This window comes from Diabrotica virgifera, chromosome 7 (genome assembly GCF_917563875.1).
Source record: "Diabrotica virgifera virgifera chromosome 7, PGI_DIABVI_V3a".
NCBI classification, from domain to species: domain Eukaryota; kingdom Metazoa; phylum Arthropoda; class Insecta; order Coleoptera; family Chrysomelidae; genus Diabrotica; species Diabrotica virgifera.
The window spans coordinates 123,464,541-123,486,385 of NC_065449.1; the positions used below are offsets into that span (position 1 = coordinate 123,464,541).

At 37.6% G+C, this 21,845-nt stretch overlaps 1 protein-coding gene across 1 annotated transcript in view; it reads right to left on the reverse strand.

Moving 5' to 3' along the window:
* LOC114342542 (ras-related and estrogen-regulated growth inhibitor) overlaps positions 1-18,729 on the reverse strand; it is a 603,448-nt gene extending 584,719 nt beyond the window's left edge. Inside the window, exon 1 of the mRNA XM_050656585.1 lies at positions 18,408-18,729. Coding sequence (XP_050512542.1) covers positions 18,408-18,495 — 88 coding nt within the window. The 5' untranslated portion in view covers positions 18,496-18,729. The remainder of the gene's footprint in view (positions 1-18,407) is intronic.
* Between the last annotated feature and the right edge of the window lie 3,116 nt (positions 18,730-21,845).

Here is a 21,845-nt window from a genome sequence, read left to right on the forward strand (position 1 = left end):
GAATGGTTCCAAAGTTACGGAGGTAATATAGTATAACGGGTCCAAAAAGAGGCCTAACCCAAACATCCAAAGTAAAAGTTTTCCTCCAACACCAAAATGTTCTATATGGTTCACATATTGTTCAGTAAAAAGTCACACCATTTTGAGCGTCCGGTTTGGGGGGGAGATGGGGGAGAAGTCGGTAGATTAGTAGTTTTTTTACGTTTTTCGTCAATATTTCTAAAACTATGCTTTAGCTTAAACAATGTTATATACAAGAATATTTTATGTGAAATTTAAAACAAAAAACGTTCTATACATAATTCTTATAAATTCAACGGTTCCAGAGTTACGGAGGGTGAAAATTCGAGGTTTTCGATACTTTTTATATTTTTTGGGCAATATTTATGATATAACTATACCAAAAACCCAGACATCCAAAGTGAAAGTTATTCTCTAACACCAAATTGTTCTATATGGTTCACATAATGTTCAGAAAAAAGTCACACCATTTTGAGCGTCGGGTTTGGGGGGGAGAGGGGAGAGAAATCGGTAAATATAAAAAGTATCGAAAACCTCCAATTTTCACCCTCCGTAACTCTGGAACCGTTGATTTTATAACAATTATGTATACAACCTTTTTTGTTTTAAATGTTATATAGAATATTTTTCTATAGAAAATTTCTTACGCTAAAGCACAGTTTTAGAAATATTGACGAAAAACGTAAAAAAACTACTAATTTACCGACTTCTTCCCCATCTCCCCCCCTCCCAAACCGGACGCTTAAAATGGTGTGACTTTTTACTGAACAATATGTGGACCATATAGAACAATTTGGAGTTGAAGGAAAACTTTTACTTTGGATGTCTGGGTTAGGCCTTTTTTTGGACCAATTATACTATACTACCTCCGTAACTTTGGAACCGTTCATTTTAGAAGGGTTATGCATAGGGCCTTTTTTATTTCAAATTTAATGTAGAACAATTTTCTGTAGAGGGCTATTTATGCTAAACCGCTTAGTTTTAGAAATATTGACGAAAAACCTAAAAAACTACGAATTTGCAGATTTCTCCCCCCTCTCCCCCCCAAACCCGACGCTCAAAATGGTGTGACTTTTTTCTGAACATTATGTGGACCATATAGAACAATTTGGTGTTGGAGGATAACTTTCACTTTGGATGTCTGGGTTTGGGTCTAACTATACCATACTATTATTAGTTTTTAAAAAACTGGAGTTAAAACGAATAACGAATTTTTGTAGTTTGGTAAAAATACGATTTTCTTCGGAATAGAAAAATTAGCATCAGAGATACGAAAAAATGTTTAAATATCAAATTGTAGGTTATTTAATTCCCAAGAAATTAGTTTGAAAATTTTTTTTCTATGGCAAAAATTGAGTGAATAGTAAATGAGTATATATCGAAAATCATTGATTTTTTCTATATAAAACTAACACTTTCGATAGCGAATAAATCGAAAACTATTCATTTTATCAAAAAAATGTATAGAACATTTTTTGCTTAGAATGAATGGTTTTATCAATTTTTATGGTCAAAATATAATAAGAAATTTCCACCCCCCAGATGGGGTGGCTTTCTGACCAACTGAGAAGAGCATTAGAAAATGCAGCAAAGTTGGAAACCGTGAAGAAAAAGAATAACAAAAAATCCCCCTACTGGTGGACGAATGAGATAGAAGCTCTACAGAAAAGATGCCTCAGAGCTCGAAGGAATTGCACGAGAAGCCATGGCAACCTCGAGCTCAAAGGAATCTACAAATAACTAAAGAAAACACCGAATAAAAAAATAAAACAAGAAAAAAAAAGGGAAAGTGGCAGACCCTGATAAAAGCATTGGATGATGATATATGGGGCGATGCCTACAAGATTACCATGAAGTCTTTAAAGATAATGGCCCCATATAAACTGGACGAGTACCAGCGGATGCAATCGGCTGAACTCCTCTTCCCTACTAAGGACATTCAAACTTTTATTACAAAAATCTTTCCAAGGAAATAAAAACCGCTGGTCAGGATATGAAAAGGGAGAAAGCTCCCGGCCCCGATGGGCTACCACCAGAGGCAATTTAGATAATAGCAACGAAGAAACCAGGTTTGATCAGAAAAATATGAAACGACCTACTGTAGAAGCAAGAGTTTCCCAGGGACTTAAAAGAAGCGAACCTTGTTCTGTTCCTAAAGCCTGGGAAACCCCCCGATTCAGCATCCTCTTATCGGCCAATATGCCTCCTGGACTGCCTAGGTAAGTTCTACGAGGGACTTATCAAGAAGAGCATGGAAGGCATGTTGGAAGATGAGAGAGTATTATCACAACAACAATACGGATTTCGAAAAGGTCGTTCGACCGTCGATGTCGCCACCTGGATAAGAGACGCGGCTAGAGCAAGCAAAAAAAGATGGGTGGTCCTTGTTCTGTTGGACATAAAGAATGCTTTTAATTCAGCAAACTGGGGCCTCATAGTAGACAGAATAGTAGAATTTGTGGCTCCAGAATATGTGTCCAACATAATAAAGGACTATCTGTCCGAGAGAACCGTATGCATATAAAAAAAGATGGAAATGACCGCGGGAGTACCCCAGTGGTCGGTCCTGGGACCCACACTATGAAACATACTCATACAACGAGGTACTAGAAGTAAACAAGATGAGAGGAGTACGAGCAATTGCATACGCAGACGACCTGGCTCTACTAGCCCTCTAATGCATACAACCGCCTTGAGGCGGACTTTGATCAAAGTCATATTGGTATCAACTGGCGAAATTCTGGTTGCATACCTACATAAAACTGTTTCGTGAATGACTTGTTTTATAATATGATAGCGATGTTCGTAGTTTCATATTCGTCAACCGCGCTTGGTGCAGGGAGCCAACCCTGAAGTCGAGCTGGCGTCGGGCCAGTCGACAGAAAAAAAGGCTTCGTCCAAAATTAGGACCGTTCGCCCCCAACCCCAGACGATTGATCGAGCTAGGTCTCGATCACACCCCCGATTCATGGCGCAATCCCCGCCAATCTATGAGGGCTCACGCAAAGTGGGCTCTAACCTGTTTCAGGAATTGAGTTCCGACACCGACGACTGCTCATCCATGGATGAAAATGGGTTCAAGAAACCTAGAAGCGAGAGGAAGAAGGAGAAATCCAAAAAGAAAAAAGAGGAGAAACCGAAGAACGACGCAGAAGCGAAGAAGGACGGAGAAAATCCAACAGCAGAGCCCATGGATGATGAGGCAGAGCAGGCAGTCAGAGGCACCACCAAACGAACGAAACCGAAAGAGAGTGAAGCCGAAGAAAACAAGAAAGAGAAGGTACTCAAGACAAACGAGCAAGAAGAGATGAGGAAGATGCTAGAGGCGATGACGGCAGAGAGAGACCAACAAAAGGCCGAAAACGAGAGATTGATGTTCCTCATCCAACAACAAAACGAAGAGATGCAGATAATGCGAGTCCAAATTGCAGATATGTTCGAAGAAATGAAAAAACTCCTACAACAGAATCTCCAACAGAAGCCAGTCTCTGAAGTCGAGAAATCACAGCCAATCCCTGAAGCCAAAAGGTCACCCGCAGAGGAGAGACTAAGAAAAATACGAGAGAATCCAAAAAATAAAGAAGACTTCCCAAAACTGAAGTCACCCATCTCAAAAGACGAGACGACATCATGGGAAAATCAAGCTAGAAACGCCATGAGAGCTGCTTCACCCCCACCAGAAGATTCCTTCAACCTACCCCGAGGAAATGCCCCACCAATACATCCATCTACGAGCGCGGGTGGAAATGCGCCTGCCGCACGGCATCCCAAGGATTCAGAGTCGAACCAAATGGAGACCAACCAGCAAGAAGAAGCTGCCGCGTTACCTGAACAACAGGTAACCCGTCAACGTAAGCCGCCTGTAATTAAATTACAGAGCGTGAGCGAGACAGGGGCTATCCTCAGTATAGCCCAGAAACAAGGCGTAATCACGACAAATAAGATCTCCAGAAGCGGAAGGGAAACCCTCATCCAGGCGAAAAGCCCGGAAGATTATCGAAAGATGACACACATTATTGAGGATTACGCAAAGAACATGACCCTAAAAGATCCCAAGAAGAGACTACAATGGATAGCCTTCCCATTCGAGGAAGAAGTAAAACCTAAAATGGTAATAAGAGGGCTACCAACGAATACCAAAGAGGAAGAGATCAAGAATGACATGGCAGATCAATATAACATTGACTGCCAAGCAGCAAAGAATATGTCGACAAGAGCCGGCCCAAGAAGACAGCTACCTATGTTCGTCATAACTCTGGATCAGGGGGACGTCGAGGCGGCGAGACGCATAACCAACCTGTGCCACATGAAGGTCGTGGTAGAGGATCTCCGAAAAGCGACAGGACCCACGCAGTGTTTCAACTGCCAAGGCTACCACCACGCCCAGAACGCGTGCCACAAGGACCCCAGGTGTGTCAAATGCGGTGAGGATCACCCCACTAAGATGTGCAAAAGGGCCAAAGAAGTTAAAGCTACATGTGCAAACTGTAAAGGCAGCCATCCAGCCAGCTACAGAGGATGCCCAAGATGCCCTACGTGGGGAAGACCCCCACCAAGGAGGCCGCAACAACAACAACCACAGGCAAGAAGACCACAAGCCACCGGCACCACCTACGCCCAGGCCACGCAAAACAACCAACACCAAACAGCGATCCCTGATGAAGACTACATAGTCAGAATAGTGACTAGGGTAGTTAGAGAAGTTATACAAGGCACCAGGGAAGCGCAGAAGTAATGCTGACAGACAGGGGATACTTGAGGATAGGCTCCTGGAATCCAGGAGGAATATCAACAAACCAGAACATCATGGATGAAATCGCAAGTAGATACGAGATGGACATCGTAGCAATCCAGGAAACCAAGTTAACTAACAACTTTAACTTAAAATTCCCTGGATACGATGTATACAGGAACGACCACACCAGAAGATCAGGAGGAACGGCCATCCTAGTAAAAAAGGGAATCAGACACACCAGATTCACGACTCCACCACTGGTCAACATGGAGGCTACAACAGTAGAAGTGAAAATGAGGCAAGGAGCAGTAAGAATCACATCAGCTTACGTAAGACCACAAGACCCTTTAATGGACGATGACCTAGATGCGTTCCTAAACATCGCCGAACCATCCATCATAATAGGAGACCTGAATGCAAGATCCCCCATCTGGAACGACAGAGCTACGAACCGAAACGGACGACTACTAAATAGATACATAGAAAACAATGAAGACACAATAGCAATGGGCCCAGAAGAACCTACCCACTACCCAGGAAATGGACTTCCAACCCATATCGACATAGTTGTGGCCAAAAACCTAGGGCTGCAATCAGAATTAATTACGCTGAACGAAGGATCAACTGACCACCACCCCATCCTACTAGAGATCGGAACATGGGAAGAGACAAACCCACCAAAAAGAACAAAAAAGAAAATAAAGTGGACAAACTACAAAAGACTAGTAAGTGAAGGAATAAATATAGTGCCAGTGATAAACAATCCAGAAGAAATAGAAGGAAAAGTCCTAGAGCTCGAAAACATCATACAAGAGGCAATCAGAAGCAGCACAACAGAGGAAGAAGTCGAGATTTACATGGGAAGGTTCAAAGATATTCCACAAGAAACACAAGATTTGATAAGGGAAAAAAATAGAGCAAAACAAACAGCAAGAAGAACAAGAAATCGAGTAGACAAATCCTGGGCAAATATTTTAAACAGAGAGGTCAAAACGGCCCTACAACTCCACCGTAGTAAAAAATGGGACAACTTTGTACAAGAGACGGAAGAACAAGACTCAAACATGAACAATGTGTGGAAACTACAGAAAATGTTGAGAAGCGACAGAAAACCCATCCCCCCACTACATGGAAGACACGGTATGGTATACACCATAGTGGATAAAGCAGAAGCGATGAGGGCTACACTCGAAAGGGAATGCGACCTAAACTACCACCAAGACGAAGACGACGACTTCCTGGAAGAAGTTGAAGAACAAGAAGAAGGACCAGAAGACCCAGAGGACTTCATTCCCCCAACATCACCGGAAGAAATCAACGAACACATCAAAAACAGTTCGCCGAGAAAAGCGCCTGGCTTAGACGAAATAACAAATAGAGCCCTAAAATATTTGCCCAGAAAAGCTATAGTGTACTTCACAAATATAGTGAACGCAATACTAAGATACAAGATATTCCCAAACAGATGGAAAGAGGCCCATGTCATCATGATCCCAAAACCTGGCAAGAACCACACATTCCCGCAGAACTACAGGCCAATCAGCTTACTTCCAGCGATCAGCAAGATAGTGGAAAGAATCATTCTAAGCAGACTGCAAGCGGAAACGAACAGACTAAATATCATCCCAGAAGCTCAATTCGGATTCAGAGCAGAGCACTCCAGCGAGCTACAAGTACTCAGACTAACCGAGTACATAGCAGCTGGTTTCAACGACAAGCAGTACACTGGAGCAGCGTTCCTGGACGTAAGTAAAGCGTTCGATAGAGTCTGGCACAAGGGGCTCTTATACAAAATGCGTGATTTCGGGTACAGCGGGGCGATGACGAGACTAATCTCGTCGTACTTGGGCGGCCGGACTTTCAGGATTCGGATAGGACAAGTCCTGTCCGAGCTCGGAAACCCGGAAGCTGGGGTACCCCAGGGAGCGGTCCTGTCACCCCTGCTGTACACGATATACACCGCTGATGTACCTAGAACACCAGGTACCCTCATGAGCCTCTACGCCGACGACACAGCGATAGCGGCCAAACATAGAAATGTAGATATAGCAGTGACCAACCTGCAAACAGCGTTAGAAGAAATAGAAGAATGGAGTATAAAATGGAAGATAGCCATCAACTCAGATAAAACGCAAGCGGTTCTATACAAGAAAGGAAGACAACAGCCAGAGGAACAGCTGACGGTGCAGAACAGACCCATCGAGTGGAAAAACGAAGCTAAATACCTAGGAGTCATCATGGACAAAGGATTAACCTTCCAACAATACGTAGAAGCCACAGTCCGGAAGGCCAACATAGCAAAAGCAACATTAAGAGGACTCACAGGCAGGAAAAGCAAACTAAGACTGAAAACAAGGTTAAGACTGATCAATAGTATAATCCTACCGGTATTAACATACGCGTCTCTCGCATGGGGACATGTAAGTAACACACACAAGAAGAAGATCCAAGCAGCCCACAACAACAGCTTGAGGGAGGCCGCCAGAGTCCCAAGATATGTAGCTGAAAGATTCCTGTTCAGAGAACTCCAACAGGTGAGAGTCACCGAAATCATGACAGATAAGGCAAGGACCAAATTCGCGGAACTGGAGCACCACCCAAATTACATACTGCGAGAGACGCTAAGGTATGATGAGTTCCACCGATGGAAGCACAGACGTCCGAAGCAACAAATAGTGGGATAAGAGTATAAAAGTGATAAGTGATAGTAGTGAGTTCGTAGCTCGAAAACAAGTGCCGAAGACAGCGTTACATACGAAGATCAAGTACCACGATCGCCTCTAAGGTAAGTGAATTTTAGAAAATTACAGAAGGGCATAAGCCCCCAAAAAAATATAAATAAAATAAAAAAATGGCGAAAGCCCCCAAAAAAATTATAAAAAACCATAAAACACATACAAACTCGAGCAACGAGTCATCGGGCGGAGCCCAATAGGGCTCAGCACGATGACTCGGGGCCCAAGCAAGCAATTTTTAGTTCCGCGGATAAGTAAGAAAGAAGATAAAGGCATAGAGCGCATCACGCTGGCCTAGTTTTTGCATTCGATTAGGGTACCACATTGGAATCTTATTACCCAGGATTCCATTGTGAAGAGCATTTGGCTACGATAGTTGTGCCCCCATCGCGCATCAGCGTGCTATGGGGGGGAAAGGGATGGCCTGGGGCATTGGAGCGAGGTGGGGTGATCCATGTATATACTCGGGTCAAAACACCTCGCCCCAATGAATTGTTACACCCGAATGTACTCTTTCGAGAGGGTGGACATTCCCACAGGTCGGGTTAAATCAAATTGCTTGCTTGCTTGCAGTTTCATATTCGTCACAGAGCAGCCGAGGCGGTTAGTTATATGGGAACAATTAGTAGTATTGGGTGAAAAAATTATTTGGCCCGAATACACATTTTTAGTAAAATAAGTACTTGTTTGTGGAACGCTAAGTGAAGCAGAAAAAATTATAGGTGATTAGCTAAATACCTCTATTATACATTTTTCATCTGCTTTGATTTGAATCAATTTCGATATTTTTGTTATGTTCCATTTTCCATACTCCGCCTGTAGGCGGACTTGTGCATTCCGGTGTAGTAAAAATTTATTTTATGGGGTATTACTGAAGCGTTGTGAGATGTGGTACAGTACATTTTCCTTTTCAGGTATGGTACAACGGGGTTTCAGACTGTCTGAAATGACTGATGCATAAATCTGGGAGATGTTGGACGATATACCTGCTGCACAAGCTGAAGCAACAGATTTTGTGAGTGACTATGATTCTGATCAACTTATGTTGGCGTGCAACCGTTTGCATAAAAAAATGATAGCGTAAAGTCCCAAAAAGTTAGACGTTGGGACAGAAAAAAAGAGTTCACGATGAAATCGATTGCCCACAGATCATCAAAGAATATAATCGGCATAGGGAGGTGTTAATTTTATGGATGGACTATTAGGTCGGTATCGCATTCATATGAAGACAAGCAAATGGAGTAATCGTATTTTTTACTATCTCATAGATGTGGCGGTGATCAATGCTTACCTACTGTACCATAGGATTCATCCACAAAAAGAAAAATTGAGTTGACAGTGTTCAGAACAGAGTAGCTGAATCGCCTTGCTTGTGTGGCATGGATCCAGTCAAACGACTGTTGGCCAACCTTTTAGTTGTTCACCTAAAACCACTGCAAAAGCACCAAAGAGAGCATATCTTCCGACGGAGGACATCCGTTACGATCAAATAGGCCACTGGTGTTTATTTCGAGATCATACTGGTAAAAAACAGTGCAAATTTCCAAAATGCACATCCGAAACCCAAGCATATTGTATAAAACGCAATTAATCTTTATGTAGTTCAACCACAAAAACATGTTTTTACGATTTTCATAATAAACAATAATTTCAGTATGTTTTTATTTGCTTAGTTTGATAATTAAAAAAAATTAAATGCAGTTACCTTAATGCATGGTTACTGCACAAGACCGCCTCAAGGCGGATCTCTGTTTTTTCCTTTCAAAGGAAAATCTGTCACTAATATCAAGTTTTGCCTCAGAATATTTGTGATCGTAAGTGCAAAATCTAACTTTCCTGAATTTTTCAGCTCGAACAAAAATGTATGCATTAGAGGGCTAGTAGAAGACGACATGAATTGGGGTATTAGAGAGAGAGTAAACAAATCAATCATGACAACCACCGCGGAATGGATAAAAAGAAATTATCTAAAGCTAGCAGTAGAGAAAACAGAGGCGATAATCTTGACGGGACAGAGAGATGCAACAAAATTTGGTATTTGAATACAAAGCCTCCGAAATAAGACCCCAAAAGACAGTTAAATATCTAGGAATTACTTTTGACGACAAACGGACATCCGAACCACCGGTGCCGCCCAAAATCCCGACAACCAAAATCCCGACGGCCAAAACACCGACACGCCAGAATCCCGACACGCCAGAATCCCGACAGGCCAAAATCCCGACATGCAACAATCCTCGCATAAGTAAAAATTCCGACTTCTGTTTAATACTTTTAATACAAAATACTTTTGTCTAGTAACAAAAAATAACAAAGAGATAAGGCCATAAACAAAAAACAAGAAATAAATGTTAAAAAGAAATTTATCAAACCTGTCGGGATTCTGGCCTGTCGGGATTCTGGCGTGTCGGGATTTTGGCCGTCGGGATTGTGGCCGTCGGGATTTTGGCTGTCGGGATTTTGGGGTAGACCCCCGGACCACACGTGCAAGAGGCATGTCGGATAGCGGAAGAAAGGACCGCCACGTTAAGCAAGCTAATGCCAAATATAGGGGGTCCTGGATCTCATAAAAGAGCGGTGATACTGCAGTCAATTTTATCCATCGCACTCTACGGGGCCCCAGTATGGCACGAGGCCCTGGAGAAGAAGAAATATAAAGACATGCTTCTTAGAGTACGTCCCTTAGAGGACGCCCTTAGAATGGGCAGCCGAGGTCGAAAAGGCAGCCTGGACGAGATCTCTGATTCCGGATGTAGTAAAGTGGTACGAGTGAAGGCACAGGCGCGTCAATTACCACTTTACACAGTTCTTGACGGGACATGGATCGTTCAAATCATATACCTATCGTATAAAGAAGACCGCGGACGATCTATGCCCCGAGTGTGGAGTGGTGGATTATGCGCATGTCGTATTTGTATGCCCGGCATACCGTGCGGGGCGTACCGAGCTGCAACTGTGTCTGAGGTCTCCTCTAGGTGAGCCTCACGAGCTTATGAATAAAGCTATCAATAGCAAGAGTGACTTAGACCTGATCATTGCCTTTGTTAATAAAACAATGAAGCACAAAGATGAAAAAGAGAGGCGACTGCAAGCGGAATGACCCTTCTGATTTGTTTTTTAACGTGTTTGTGTCGCAGAGGGCAGCCAGTGGAGGAGGACCTTTTACATCCGATCTACCCTGACTGCCTTATTATGTTATTTTACTTTATTTTATTTACTTGTTTATTTAATTTTATTTATACAAATATTTTATCGATTTTTACTTTTAATTTTATATAGTACGACAGTGAGTGTGAGTAAATGAAAACATGAATGCTTGGAGTTACTCGTAACTGCCGACTGGTGTCTTCTTGCTAGTTTCATGCTGGATGGGGGGCACTCCGGTTGCCTCACCAGACACCAGCACATGGGTTGCACGGGAAGGTCATCTTTACTGGCCAGTCTTTTGCAGGGTGTGTGTGGGACGGGGCAGCTAGGTGGTCACTTGGTCTGCGGAACGCACGCGAAAAGTGCCAGAGGGGAGTTGGGAGTAAGGTCGACGGGTCAGTGTATATACTCGCAAAGAGGGGTCCCAGACCCGTCGGCTGGAGAAAGAGGGAGTGAGTTTAGTTGGTAGGCGATCTGGCACGGTGAAGTGTGGCGGATTGAATCCAACACACCTGGGACACCTTCCAAAGTGGTCTTTAGAAGATTCTCACCTCCCAAAAAAGGTATGTTGTAATTAGTTTTAATAATATTGTTAATTGTTTGTGTTGTTAATAGCCAAAGATAAACATTGGCTCCTTAAACAAAAAAATATATAACAAAGTACAAGAACTCAAAGAAGTACCCCTAAGTTTTTTATTAAAAAGGTAAAAATAGGACTCGTTTCGGCTCAGCACGAGATATGATCAGCTTAAGTACAGGAACACAAACATCAAGGACTAACCAGAACAGGAAGGAGGATGAATAAACTAGTTTACATGACACATATCTTTACACAAACATTCATCGTTATTGGTGTTAAGCGATTTTCAACATTTTGTTATAATTAAAACAGTCAAATTTTGTAGGACATCTACTTGTGTAGGAACCATCTTGTAAACAACTATTGTAGCTGTTCACAACATGGTTCCTCCACATGTAGATGTCTTGCACAATTTTACTGTTTTAATTAAAACAAAATATGGAAAATCGCTTAACACCAATAATGATGAATGTTTGTGTAAACAATATGTGTCATCAAACTAGTTGATTCTTCCTCCTTCCTGTTCCGGTCAGTCCTTGATGTTTGTGTTCCTGTACTTAAGCTGATGATGGCTCGTGCTGAGCCGAAACGCGTCCTATTATATTGTTACCTCGAGACCACATTTGTGAAATATGGATACTTCTCTTCATGTAAAAGAATATATTGCTAATTCACCAACATAGTACGTCTTTAGTAGAAACAGTAGTAATTCTCCTATATTCCAGGGAAATAATCAAAAAATACCTTGTTCGGGACTTTGAATAATCCAGGTATCTGACAATTTTTTTAGTTACGGTAAAGATATAGAAAGAAAACCTACCTTTTTTCTGCCAAGAGATTGAATCTGTTTTTTAATGTTTAGTGCAAAAACAACGATTTTTTCGATTTTAGCACCCCATTAAAAAGCTAAATTACTGACATACAAAATTTGATTTTTTAAAACATTGAAAAAATTTTTAAACGGATATTTTTGCAAGTTAAAAAGTCAATTTATTGCTTCGCAAACTGAAAAATAAGGCAAAGTCGTTGTAATAACTATTATCAAGATTAAACTAGAAGTTTGATATTTTACCCAAAGTTGGCTATTGAAGTACTTAACAAATCCCCAAGATTTCAGAACAATCGAGTAATTAATTTTAACGTTATTCTGTTTGTTTATCCCAGAGGCATTTTCTGCAGAAACATTAGTCAGGTAATAATAAAGATACGGTGATTCTACGTATATCGAATGAAACTAAAGAGTAAACTATCAACATGTATCAAAAAAGGATAAAACAGAATCCATTTTATAATCAAACATCGTTTTGAAAAATTACTAAGTATTATTTTTAAAGAAAAAACAATGTGAATAACTTATAAACTGCTATTCGGAGACGAAACATTTTTCCATATTTAAAAGTAGTAAAATTTTACACGAAGTTAATCACAAAGTTATTATATAACGATTAGACAAAAAGTAGGGATAAGATTAAACTTAGTCTGTGACTTCTTAAAATGAGGCTGAAATAAAAATTATTTGGACCATGTTGAGGGAGAACTGAAAACTCAATTGTTCAAAAATGTTAATGAACTTAAAAATACTGTAAGCTTCTTTATCTCAGGTTCTAGTTGATAGATTTTGATCAATATGTAAGGTTTTAATATTATTATTATTTAAAAAACCATGAAATTTGCTTAAACAGTAAACTTTTAATTCAATTATAATTAATAGGCAACTGTGGGAAAAAACTTTAAGATTTTACCTGTAAAATGAAACTAATTATTTTTTTTGTGGATGCCATACAACAATGTGCAACTTCTCTCACTACTTACATACATTCAAAAGGAACATTTTCTCATGCAGTGAGAAAAGTCGTCCATTGCAGTGAGAAATATTTTTTCTAACGGGTTCTCCTTACGGTTTTCCATAAATATAATCGCAGTCTCCATGGTAACACGCACAATACAAACATAATTAATGTTGTCAAACAAAATGTGTTGAAGCAAAACTTACCAAGAATTACCTTTCAGAACTGTTTAAAAATAACTGATAATTAGAATTTTAAATAAATAACGTAAATATTAAATACCTTTATATATACTAGCCCTACTAACGTTACTTGCCATGAATTCAAGAATTTAGCGAAATCAAAACTGGTAAAAAAGTAATTTGTGGTAACATTCTGCCCATAACCTTTATAAGACGTGACCAGATCCAAAAATTTTTGTTCACCAACGTTAACTTGACGGGAACCATATACTGTTTTTCCAATATAAAGATGATCTTGTACGAGATAAGCGTTTGATGCATCACAAGCCAAAAATATTTTGATCCCATATTTAGCGAGTTTGGAAGGTATTGTGTAAAATTTGTACGGCCTCTAAATGGAAACAATTGTTCGTCGGTGGTTATGCTTTGGGATGGTTTAGAGCCTTGTTGCAAATTTTTATTCAGCATTGTGTAGATATTCGTATGAGTACAGCTTTATCGTTTTTTTGGGGTTATTCGCGGGTATTTTCGTTGTCAAATCATATAAATCTTAGCATGGTCTTAAAAAGATAACAAGACATTGCTGCACGTATTAGTGGCAGATACTCCATAATCCACACCTCACACAAGTTTTCTTTGTTATTTCTATGTACACCTCTTCTGTCGCCATTTCGGTAAACTAGATGTATAATCATTGTTATTCATGATAATTTTTAGGTATACACGTATTGGCAAACACCAATCAACTAAATGAATGAGATCTCTGTTTCCAATAATTAAAATAAAATACAATGCTACTTCTCCTAGAATTTGTTTGCGACCACTATTTTCAAGTTTGTTGCTGTAGTGATTTGAATAATTTACTATAGATAAAAGCAGTCACGTCATAGCGGCTTCTAATCTTTGTAAATCCGTACAAGAACAAATTACCGAATATTATTATTCATTTATTGCAACATTCAATAATTTTTTACCAGTTATGCTGGTAGTAAATAATATTGTTTAAAAATTAACATAAATTTCCATTTAGATTAAAGAATTTTTAAGAAGATATATAACAGGTACAATGCCGTGCCTTAACGGTGTAAAATTGTGCCGCTCGACCAAGGGTTAAAGTTATTCTAAATGTTTATAAAATACAAATGTCAATAATTTTAAGATTTTTGTCTTAATTAATTTCTTTTCGTCTTTTTTAAAGTGAAATAAAAATACTAAAATACACATAGTTTCAAAAGTTATGCATCACCCCTCGTATTCACGATGTTTACGCTTTTATAAATCCATATCTTTATCACATATTTAATGGGCTTTTTTATAAAAAATATACATTTTTTGGTTTTTTATTTTATTTGAATGCCCATTTAATTAACCTGGTTTTGCCAAGGTGTAAACATTTGAAAAATTTATTCTGGTGAAATTTTTGAAAACGTGATTAAAAATGAATCGTACTTTAATTTCTGAGTTGGGCCGTATATGATTTATCGATTTAGTTAAAGAAGGCCATTCACAGCTGCTCGTGGCGAAAAAAGTGGGTGTTTCTCAGAGTGATGTCTAGTGGATATGGAATAGGTTCCTGGAGACAAACTCGATACGAAATAGAGCTCGGTCTGGTAGACCCCGAGTTACCAATGATCGACAGAATAGATATGTCAGAATTTTCATCCGTAGAAATTCTTATATGTCTGTACCAGCCCTCCAAAGAGAATTCAGGCATGCTGCAGGAGTCCGAGTATCGTTGGCTACAATAAGAAGAAGAATTTTAGACTCAGGTTTGAGGAGTGGTTGACCAATAAGAGTTCCTCAGCTACAACCTAGACATGTTTTGGACCGCCTCCAGTAGGCTCAAGAACACATACAGCTTCCCCAACAGTTTTGGAACTTTGTGCTTTTTTCAGACAAGACCAGAATCTGTTTAAATAGTGAAAACCAGCGAATTCGTGTGTGGAGAGAGCCAACAAGAGCTGCACAACTAGCCACACATGAATTCGCCGGTTATCACTATTTTAACAGATTCTGGTCTCATCTGAAAAAAGCACAAAATTCCAAAACTGTTGAGGGAGATGTATGTATTCTTGAGCCCACTGGAGGCGGTCCAAAACATGTCTAGATTGTAGCTGAGGAACTCTTATTTGTCGACCACTCCTGAAACTTGAGTCTAAAATTCTTCTTTTTGTTGTAGCCAACGATACGCTGACTCCTGCAGCATGCCTGAATTCCCTTTGGAGTGCTGGTACAGACATAGAAGAATTTCTACGGATGGAAATTCTGATATATCTATTCTGTCGATCAGTGGTAACTCGAGGTCTACCAGACGGAGCTCTATTCCGTATCGACTTTGTTTCCAGGAACTTATTCTATATCCGTGAGACATCACTCTGAGAAACACCCACTCTTTCCGCCATGAACCGCTGTGTATGGCCTTCTTCAACTAAATCGATAATTCTTATACGGTCCAACTCAGAAATTATAGTACGATTCATTTTTAATCACGTTTTCAAAAATTTCACCAGAATAAATTTTTCAAATGTTTACACCTTGGCAAAACCAGGTCAAGTAAATGGGTATTCAAATAAAATAAAAAACCAAAAAAGGTATATTTTATATAAAAAATACCCATTAAATATGTGATAAAGATACGGATTTATAAAAGCGTAAACATCGTGAATTAGAGGGGTGATGCATAACTTTTGAAGCTATGTGTAATATTGATAGTATACGTTGGTCTTCTACTTTCATTCAGCACCCGCAGAATTTTCCTATATTCGCTATTTTTTCTGTCTTATGTTGTTGCTTCTCTGGAAAAACAAATAGGAAAACTTTTAAACTAATTGATGGACCGGTCTCAAATTTTAACGGTTTGTTAACTATTTCAATGCCCAATTTTGAGTGAAATACTGAAATTCTAGGTTAATTTTAGTAATAGTTATTTAGTGCAGTAACTAGAGGTGGATATTTTGAGCTATTAAGTACTTCCGATTTCATCGAACCTCCATCGGTTTGCATGAAAGTTGGTAAGTTGTTAGACAGTATCTCAAAAAACAAAAATAACACGGTGTCAACTTAAGCTTTTACCCTGGGTGTGGATGCCACATCTTCTCGAGGGTGAAAATTATTTTATTAAAAATAGCCCCATAAATTAAAATAAATCGACACTTTTTGAATTTTGACTAACAAAAATTAAAGATTTTAATTTTCCTTGAAGAAAATATGTTTTAAAGTGGTTTTTTATAAATGAAAATCTATAGGCTTTTACTAAAAAGTTATCATTAAACTAAATCGAATAAACTCCTTACTCGAAAAAAATCTTTAGTAATAATTCAAAGTGACTTATAGGTAATTTAATGTATATTATTTTTCGGCGAGTACTCAAATCCAAGTATTCAAGATTTAGCAGGTAAAGGATGCATTGCTTAACATATACTTACTTAAAACCTGTCAACGTACTCAGAAATACATATCAAATGAGCTCCAGAAGTAGTTGATAGCATCAAACTTTAATGCTCCAAAAACTTTACCCTACAAAAAAACGATATCGCTTTTTTTAGAATACCTCCGTTAATTTTGATTATGATATCAGGTTTATCCAAAAACTATTAAAATGTACCTTCAAGGGCTATAAAATCTTATTAAACTTAATCTTTTAAATCCTTTATTTTTTTAAAATAAAAAGTTAAAGGGCCTGGGTTATTTTTTATCCTACAAAAATAAAAAACAAGTAAAACCTTTGCCAACAAAAAAAATCAAATTTCGGATTATATATTTTTTACGTATATCGAGTATTTAGTTGTTGTAGTTACTTATTATAAAAAAAAAATTAATTTACGAAAATTTGAAAAATTTCATATTTTTTCAAAATATGCAATCAAAACCGGTTAAAATGTTTGAGGTTATCTCTTACGCTAAAGAAAAGAAAGTTCTGTAGCGATTACTATAAATTTTAAATTTTGTGGAAATAACGTATGTTTTATTTTTCACTTTTTACTAATAAATTAGAAAGGTCCTTTCATTTTCATCATAACTTGTTTAATTTTGATGCTATTAACTTCTTTTGAAGCTCATTTGATAGATAGTCCTAAGGTCTTTGATAACTGTTTATTAGTATATTTTATAAAATGCATAGTTTTTCCGTTATTTAAGCTTGGATTTTAGATTTGAGTACTCGCTGAAAAAAAAATATACATATTCAATTACCTTTAACTCACTTTGAATTAATGTCGCAAAGGTTTTTCAAGCAGGGAACTTTTTTATTAGCTTCAAATAATAATCATAACTTTTTTGTAAAAACTAAAGGTTTTTGAGTAATTTATAAAAAACCGCGTTAAGCGTGCATTTTTTCACGGAAAATTAAAATTTTTGATCTTTAAAACTCAACAAGATTTATTCTAATTACTGATAAAACAGATTTTGCTTAGAATTTGTAACTTTATCGATTTATGGGGTTTTTTCGATAAAATAATTTTCACCCAGGACAAGGGCGTGCCATCCACGTCCAGGGCAAAACCGCAAGTAGGCACCATGCGACTTTTGTTTCTTGAGGTATTCTCTAACTACCCACCAATTTTCATGAAAATCGATAAAGTTTCAACGAAACCGGGGGTGAAATGTTTTAGTGACTGCACCAATTAAAAAATAACGAGTTTGTGTTACTTTGCAGTTTGAGAAGCAAGAAATTAACTTTTTAACTTTAAAAAATCGCCATTTTGAATTTTTCCAATGTTGTAAAAAATCAATATTTGTAATTTTATGTCAACTATTTAGGCTTTTAATTGGATAAAAACGAAAAAATCGAGTTTTTTGCACTAAATTGTTACTAATTAAAGTACGGTTCCAAACTCTTGAAAGGAATCAGTTAGGATTTCTTTCAATAGATCTACAATAACTAAAAAAATTTACCGATACCTAGATTATTCAGAGTTCAGGAAAAAAACTTTACTTCTCTGGATTATTATAGGATTCTGCTTTTTTTGGTATTTTAGCGGTAAGTACAACGAAGGGTAAGTACAGCAATTCAATAAGTAAATGAAAAAATTGCTTATTAACAAATATAATTTGAAAACAAGCCTTATTTCAATGAACGCGAGCACTGAGAGATATAAATACCTCAGAATTAATAACAAAATAATTGTTTAACTCTATAGAAGAATTTATTAATTTAGAATTTAAAATAAAAAAAATTTTAAGGATAATATGTTGTCATCAAAAATATAAAAATATTCTTACCAGTTTTTCCTACCCCAGGTGCACCTATGACGGCTATTTTAACTTCAGATAAAGAAGATTTTTTTCTTCTCAGAGCCCTTCCGTACATCACTAATTTTTTATTATGTTGAACGTGTGAAAACGTTTATTTAAAAACCAAGTTATTGTTTTTGATTTTCAGCCAAACCGAACTACAGGTAAAAACTGCATTGAAATAGCGAGAGTAGAAAATATTCAAACTTCCCAGTGTTTCTTAACGTTTCGAGTTATGCCAGTCAGAAACTCATTATCTCATTCTAAAATTATCCACAAGAATCAGACGAGTCTTACGAAGATTTGTGAATAAAAGGTTTTTAATATTTACATGCATACGGTGGAGATCTGCTAGTTATATTGCGCTTGCTCACTTTGGAAACTCTATGTAAATTTTCACATTGTATAAAGTACAATTTTTTGCGAAAATAAATTACTGCTAGATATTTTCGTTGCCGTCGCGTTTTAACTAAACATATGTAAAACAATTTAGTAATTAATTAATTAATTAATATTATACCATTCGAAGTTTTATTTTCGGAGAAATAAAGCCTATAATGGGACCAAGTTTCTGGTTACGGCTATTCGTGGATACATTATTATTTGCCAACCAAACAAAAAATTAATGAAAGAAGACATTGGAAGGTCTAAAAATTGCATCTCATTAACGGTCTATTCATCATGGCCAAATTCCAAAGAAAACTTGGTTCTGGTACCCAGTTAGGAATAAAACTAATACAAAATAATTCGCTGTCAATGAAATTAAGAGACCTCTTTTATTTCAGTTTGTTAGGAGATCGAAACAAAAGGCATGCACTACGAAGAAATGATGACAATAATAAACAACAAAGTTATAGAAAAAGTTGAAGAATATATATATTGATGTGATCTTGATTATTGATATGAGATAATATTCTTATATGTCATTTAATTTAATCAATGCATTAATAATAATCTAATTAATTAACCAGATCACATATCAATATGTTTTCAATCTCAGGGCGAATTATAAAATTAATTACTTACTTACTTGGCTTCTAAGTATTTCTCAATGGTTCCTAATCGGGATAGGAAAGAAAAGAGTAAAATAATACACACATATGGGTTACAATTATAATCAAAATATTGTTTATTTTATTTAAATGGCAATCACTGCTTAATATTTGCTAGATCATATTATTCTTAAACATAACATTTACACATGGGAATCTTATTTCCTTTTGGTTTCCAATTGAAAGTTTTTATTAACATTTAACTATTAGGATTTCTTAGCAACAATTCTATTTAAGTTTGATGAAGCTTTTCTGATATTATTGATTATGTTCTTCAATTTTTAATGTGGTATTTAATACGAAAAACCCATACATTCATGTCCAAACAAATGAGACTGACCTTTTTCTGGTGAACTGAGAATGTCTTCACACAAGACCCGTTTCCTGCTATCCTTGGCTGCGATCAAAACCTCGTCCTGGCTTTCAGTAATGTTCTCCTTTGAAAACTAGCTCGTATAGCTCTCGTTCCTGCTTCTGTCGTGATGCCGTGTTCTACCTTTTTCGAAACTTCAATCAGCTACCGGGACACTCTTGGCTCAAGGAGGTTCTTTACTCTCGACCTGGCCTACCTCTCGTTCCACGATAGATACTCCACACTCACGGAACTACACCGGCTTTCTCACTCTCCGTACACTACCGTCTACTACCGCTTCACCTCTCGACAGCTCAAAACATTCTGATCTCTCTTTTCAGTCATTCACCTACTTTTTAAATATCCCTTCCAGATTCACAAATCAACCTTCCACCACCAACTCTCATTCGCAGTATTCCTCAAAACCAATTTTTAATCTTTCTAAATATGCTTAATGGATTTCAAAAAAAAATAGTTAATTCCCATTCTAAAATTACTTTCTACTATTTACAAAATTTAATGACTTATTATCTACTTCAACTGAGTCTTATTTAGCATAGGCTAATGATCGAACCTTCCGCGAACAACGATAATGACCTATTATCTATTTCAACTGAGTCTTATTTAGCATAGGCTAATGATCGAACCTTCCGCGAACAACGATAATGGTACGCGCCATTCACTTTGTTTATTCTCGGCGCATTGTCCCGAGTTTCGTAAGCTTCTTCTAATCACTTCTTAAAATTAAACATAACAATTTGTTGTATACAGGTTGTTCTAAATTTATATGCCCGTGGTTGAGAAAATTGAAAATATTTTATATTAAATTGAATTTTGTTTATAATTATCAAAATTTAATTTTCATATCAAATAGAAATATAACAAATCCCCGCCTTGTATTCGATAAAATTTATCTGCATTTTTAAATAAATTTTCTCGAGGCAAAACCAACTCCCTGTATATTTCCTTACTTTAATCTACGTCTTATATCCTAACTTACTATCTACTTCATGTAATTCTGTCTTTTATTCGTGATATTTGTATACATCGTGAATATTATAAATTCCTCGGATCTTTTCCGAGTTCCTGTGCCTCAACTGATAACTATTTATCCCATTTTCATTATTTACGATGTACGGGCCTTCGAAAACAGGCATCAACTTTGCGCAAATGCCCCCAGGAAGATTTGATACTCGTAATGCCCTCACGAGTACTTTTTCACCCTTTTGGAAAGTCACTGGTCTTCTTTTTCTATTTTGTTCCTGGCTTTGGATATATTTTTCGTTGCTTCGCCGTAATCTTCTCTGTACGGTTTCAATCACCTGTTGATATTCTTTTGGCTCTTGGTCTTCCCATGGCCTTATCGGCAGTACACCCTTCATGATGTATTCTGGGGTCTCTTTTGTTACTGTGCTCGGAATTCTATTTAGATACCTTTCTATTTCCGCCATTTTCCTGTCCCAGTGGCGATGTTGACCATCTGTTGCAATGCGAAGAAATTTCGTCACTTCCTGTAGGATTACTCTGTGGATGCCTGATGCTGACAAAATTTGTCTCTATTCCTCGTTCTCGAAGTTGTCCCTTGAAACGATCATTTCGGAAATACGTTGCATTGTCCAGTAGAATCTTTTTTGGTGTTCCTTCTATGGCTATAAAATTGTCGATTTTTCTTAATATTTCTTCCCCCTTTGTGGTGCGGCAACTATATAATTTTACGTATTTTGAAAACACATCCACCATTACCAGAATATGTTTGTTCCTTTTAGTGGTCATAATTAGATCGCTTAACATATCTATTGCTACAATGTCTAGTTTGTTTCGGGCTTCAATATTTATGGCAACATTTTCGTTTTTGAAATTCCGACCCTTATATTTTTGACATACATCGCACTTCTGGGTAATTTCCTTTGCAATGCGGTAATCCTGTCGGCTGATGTAATTTTCCCTAAAAACGAGCCAAACTTTTCTGCTACCGATATGCCCACTGTCTTCATGTAATTTCTTTATTATCTTTTCGGCCAA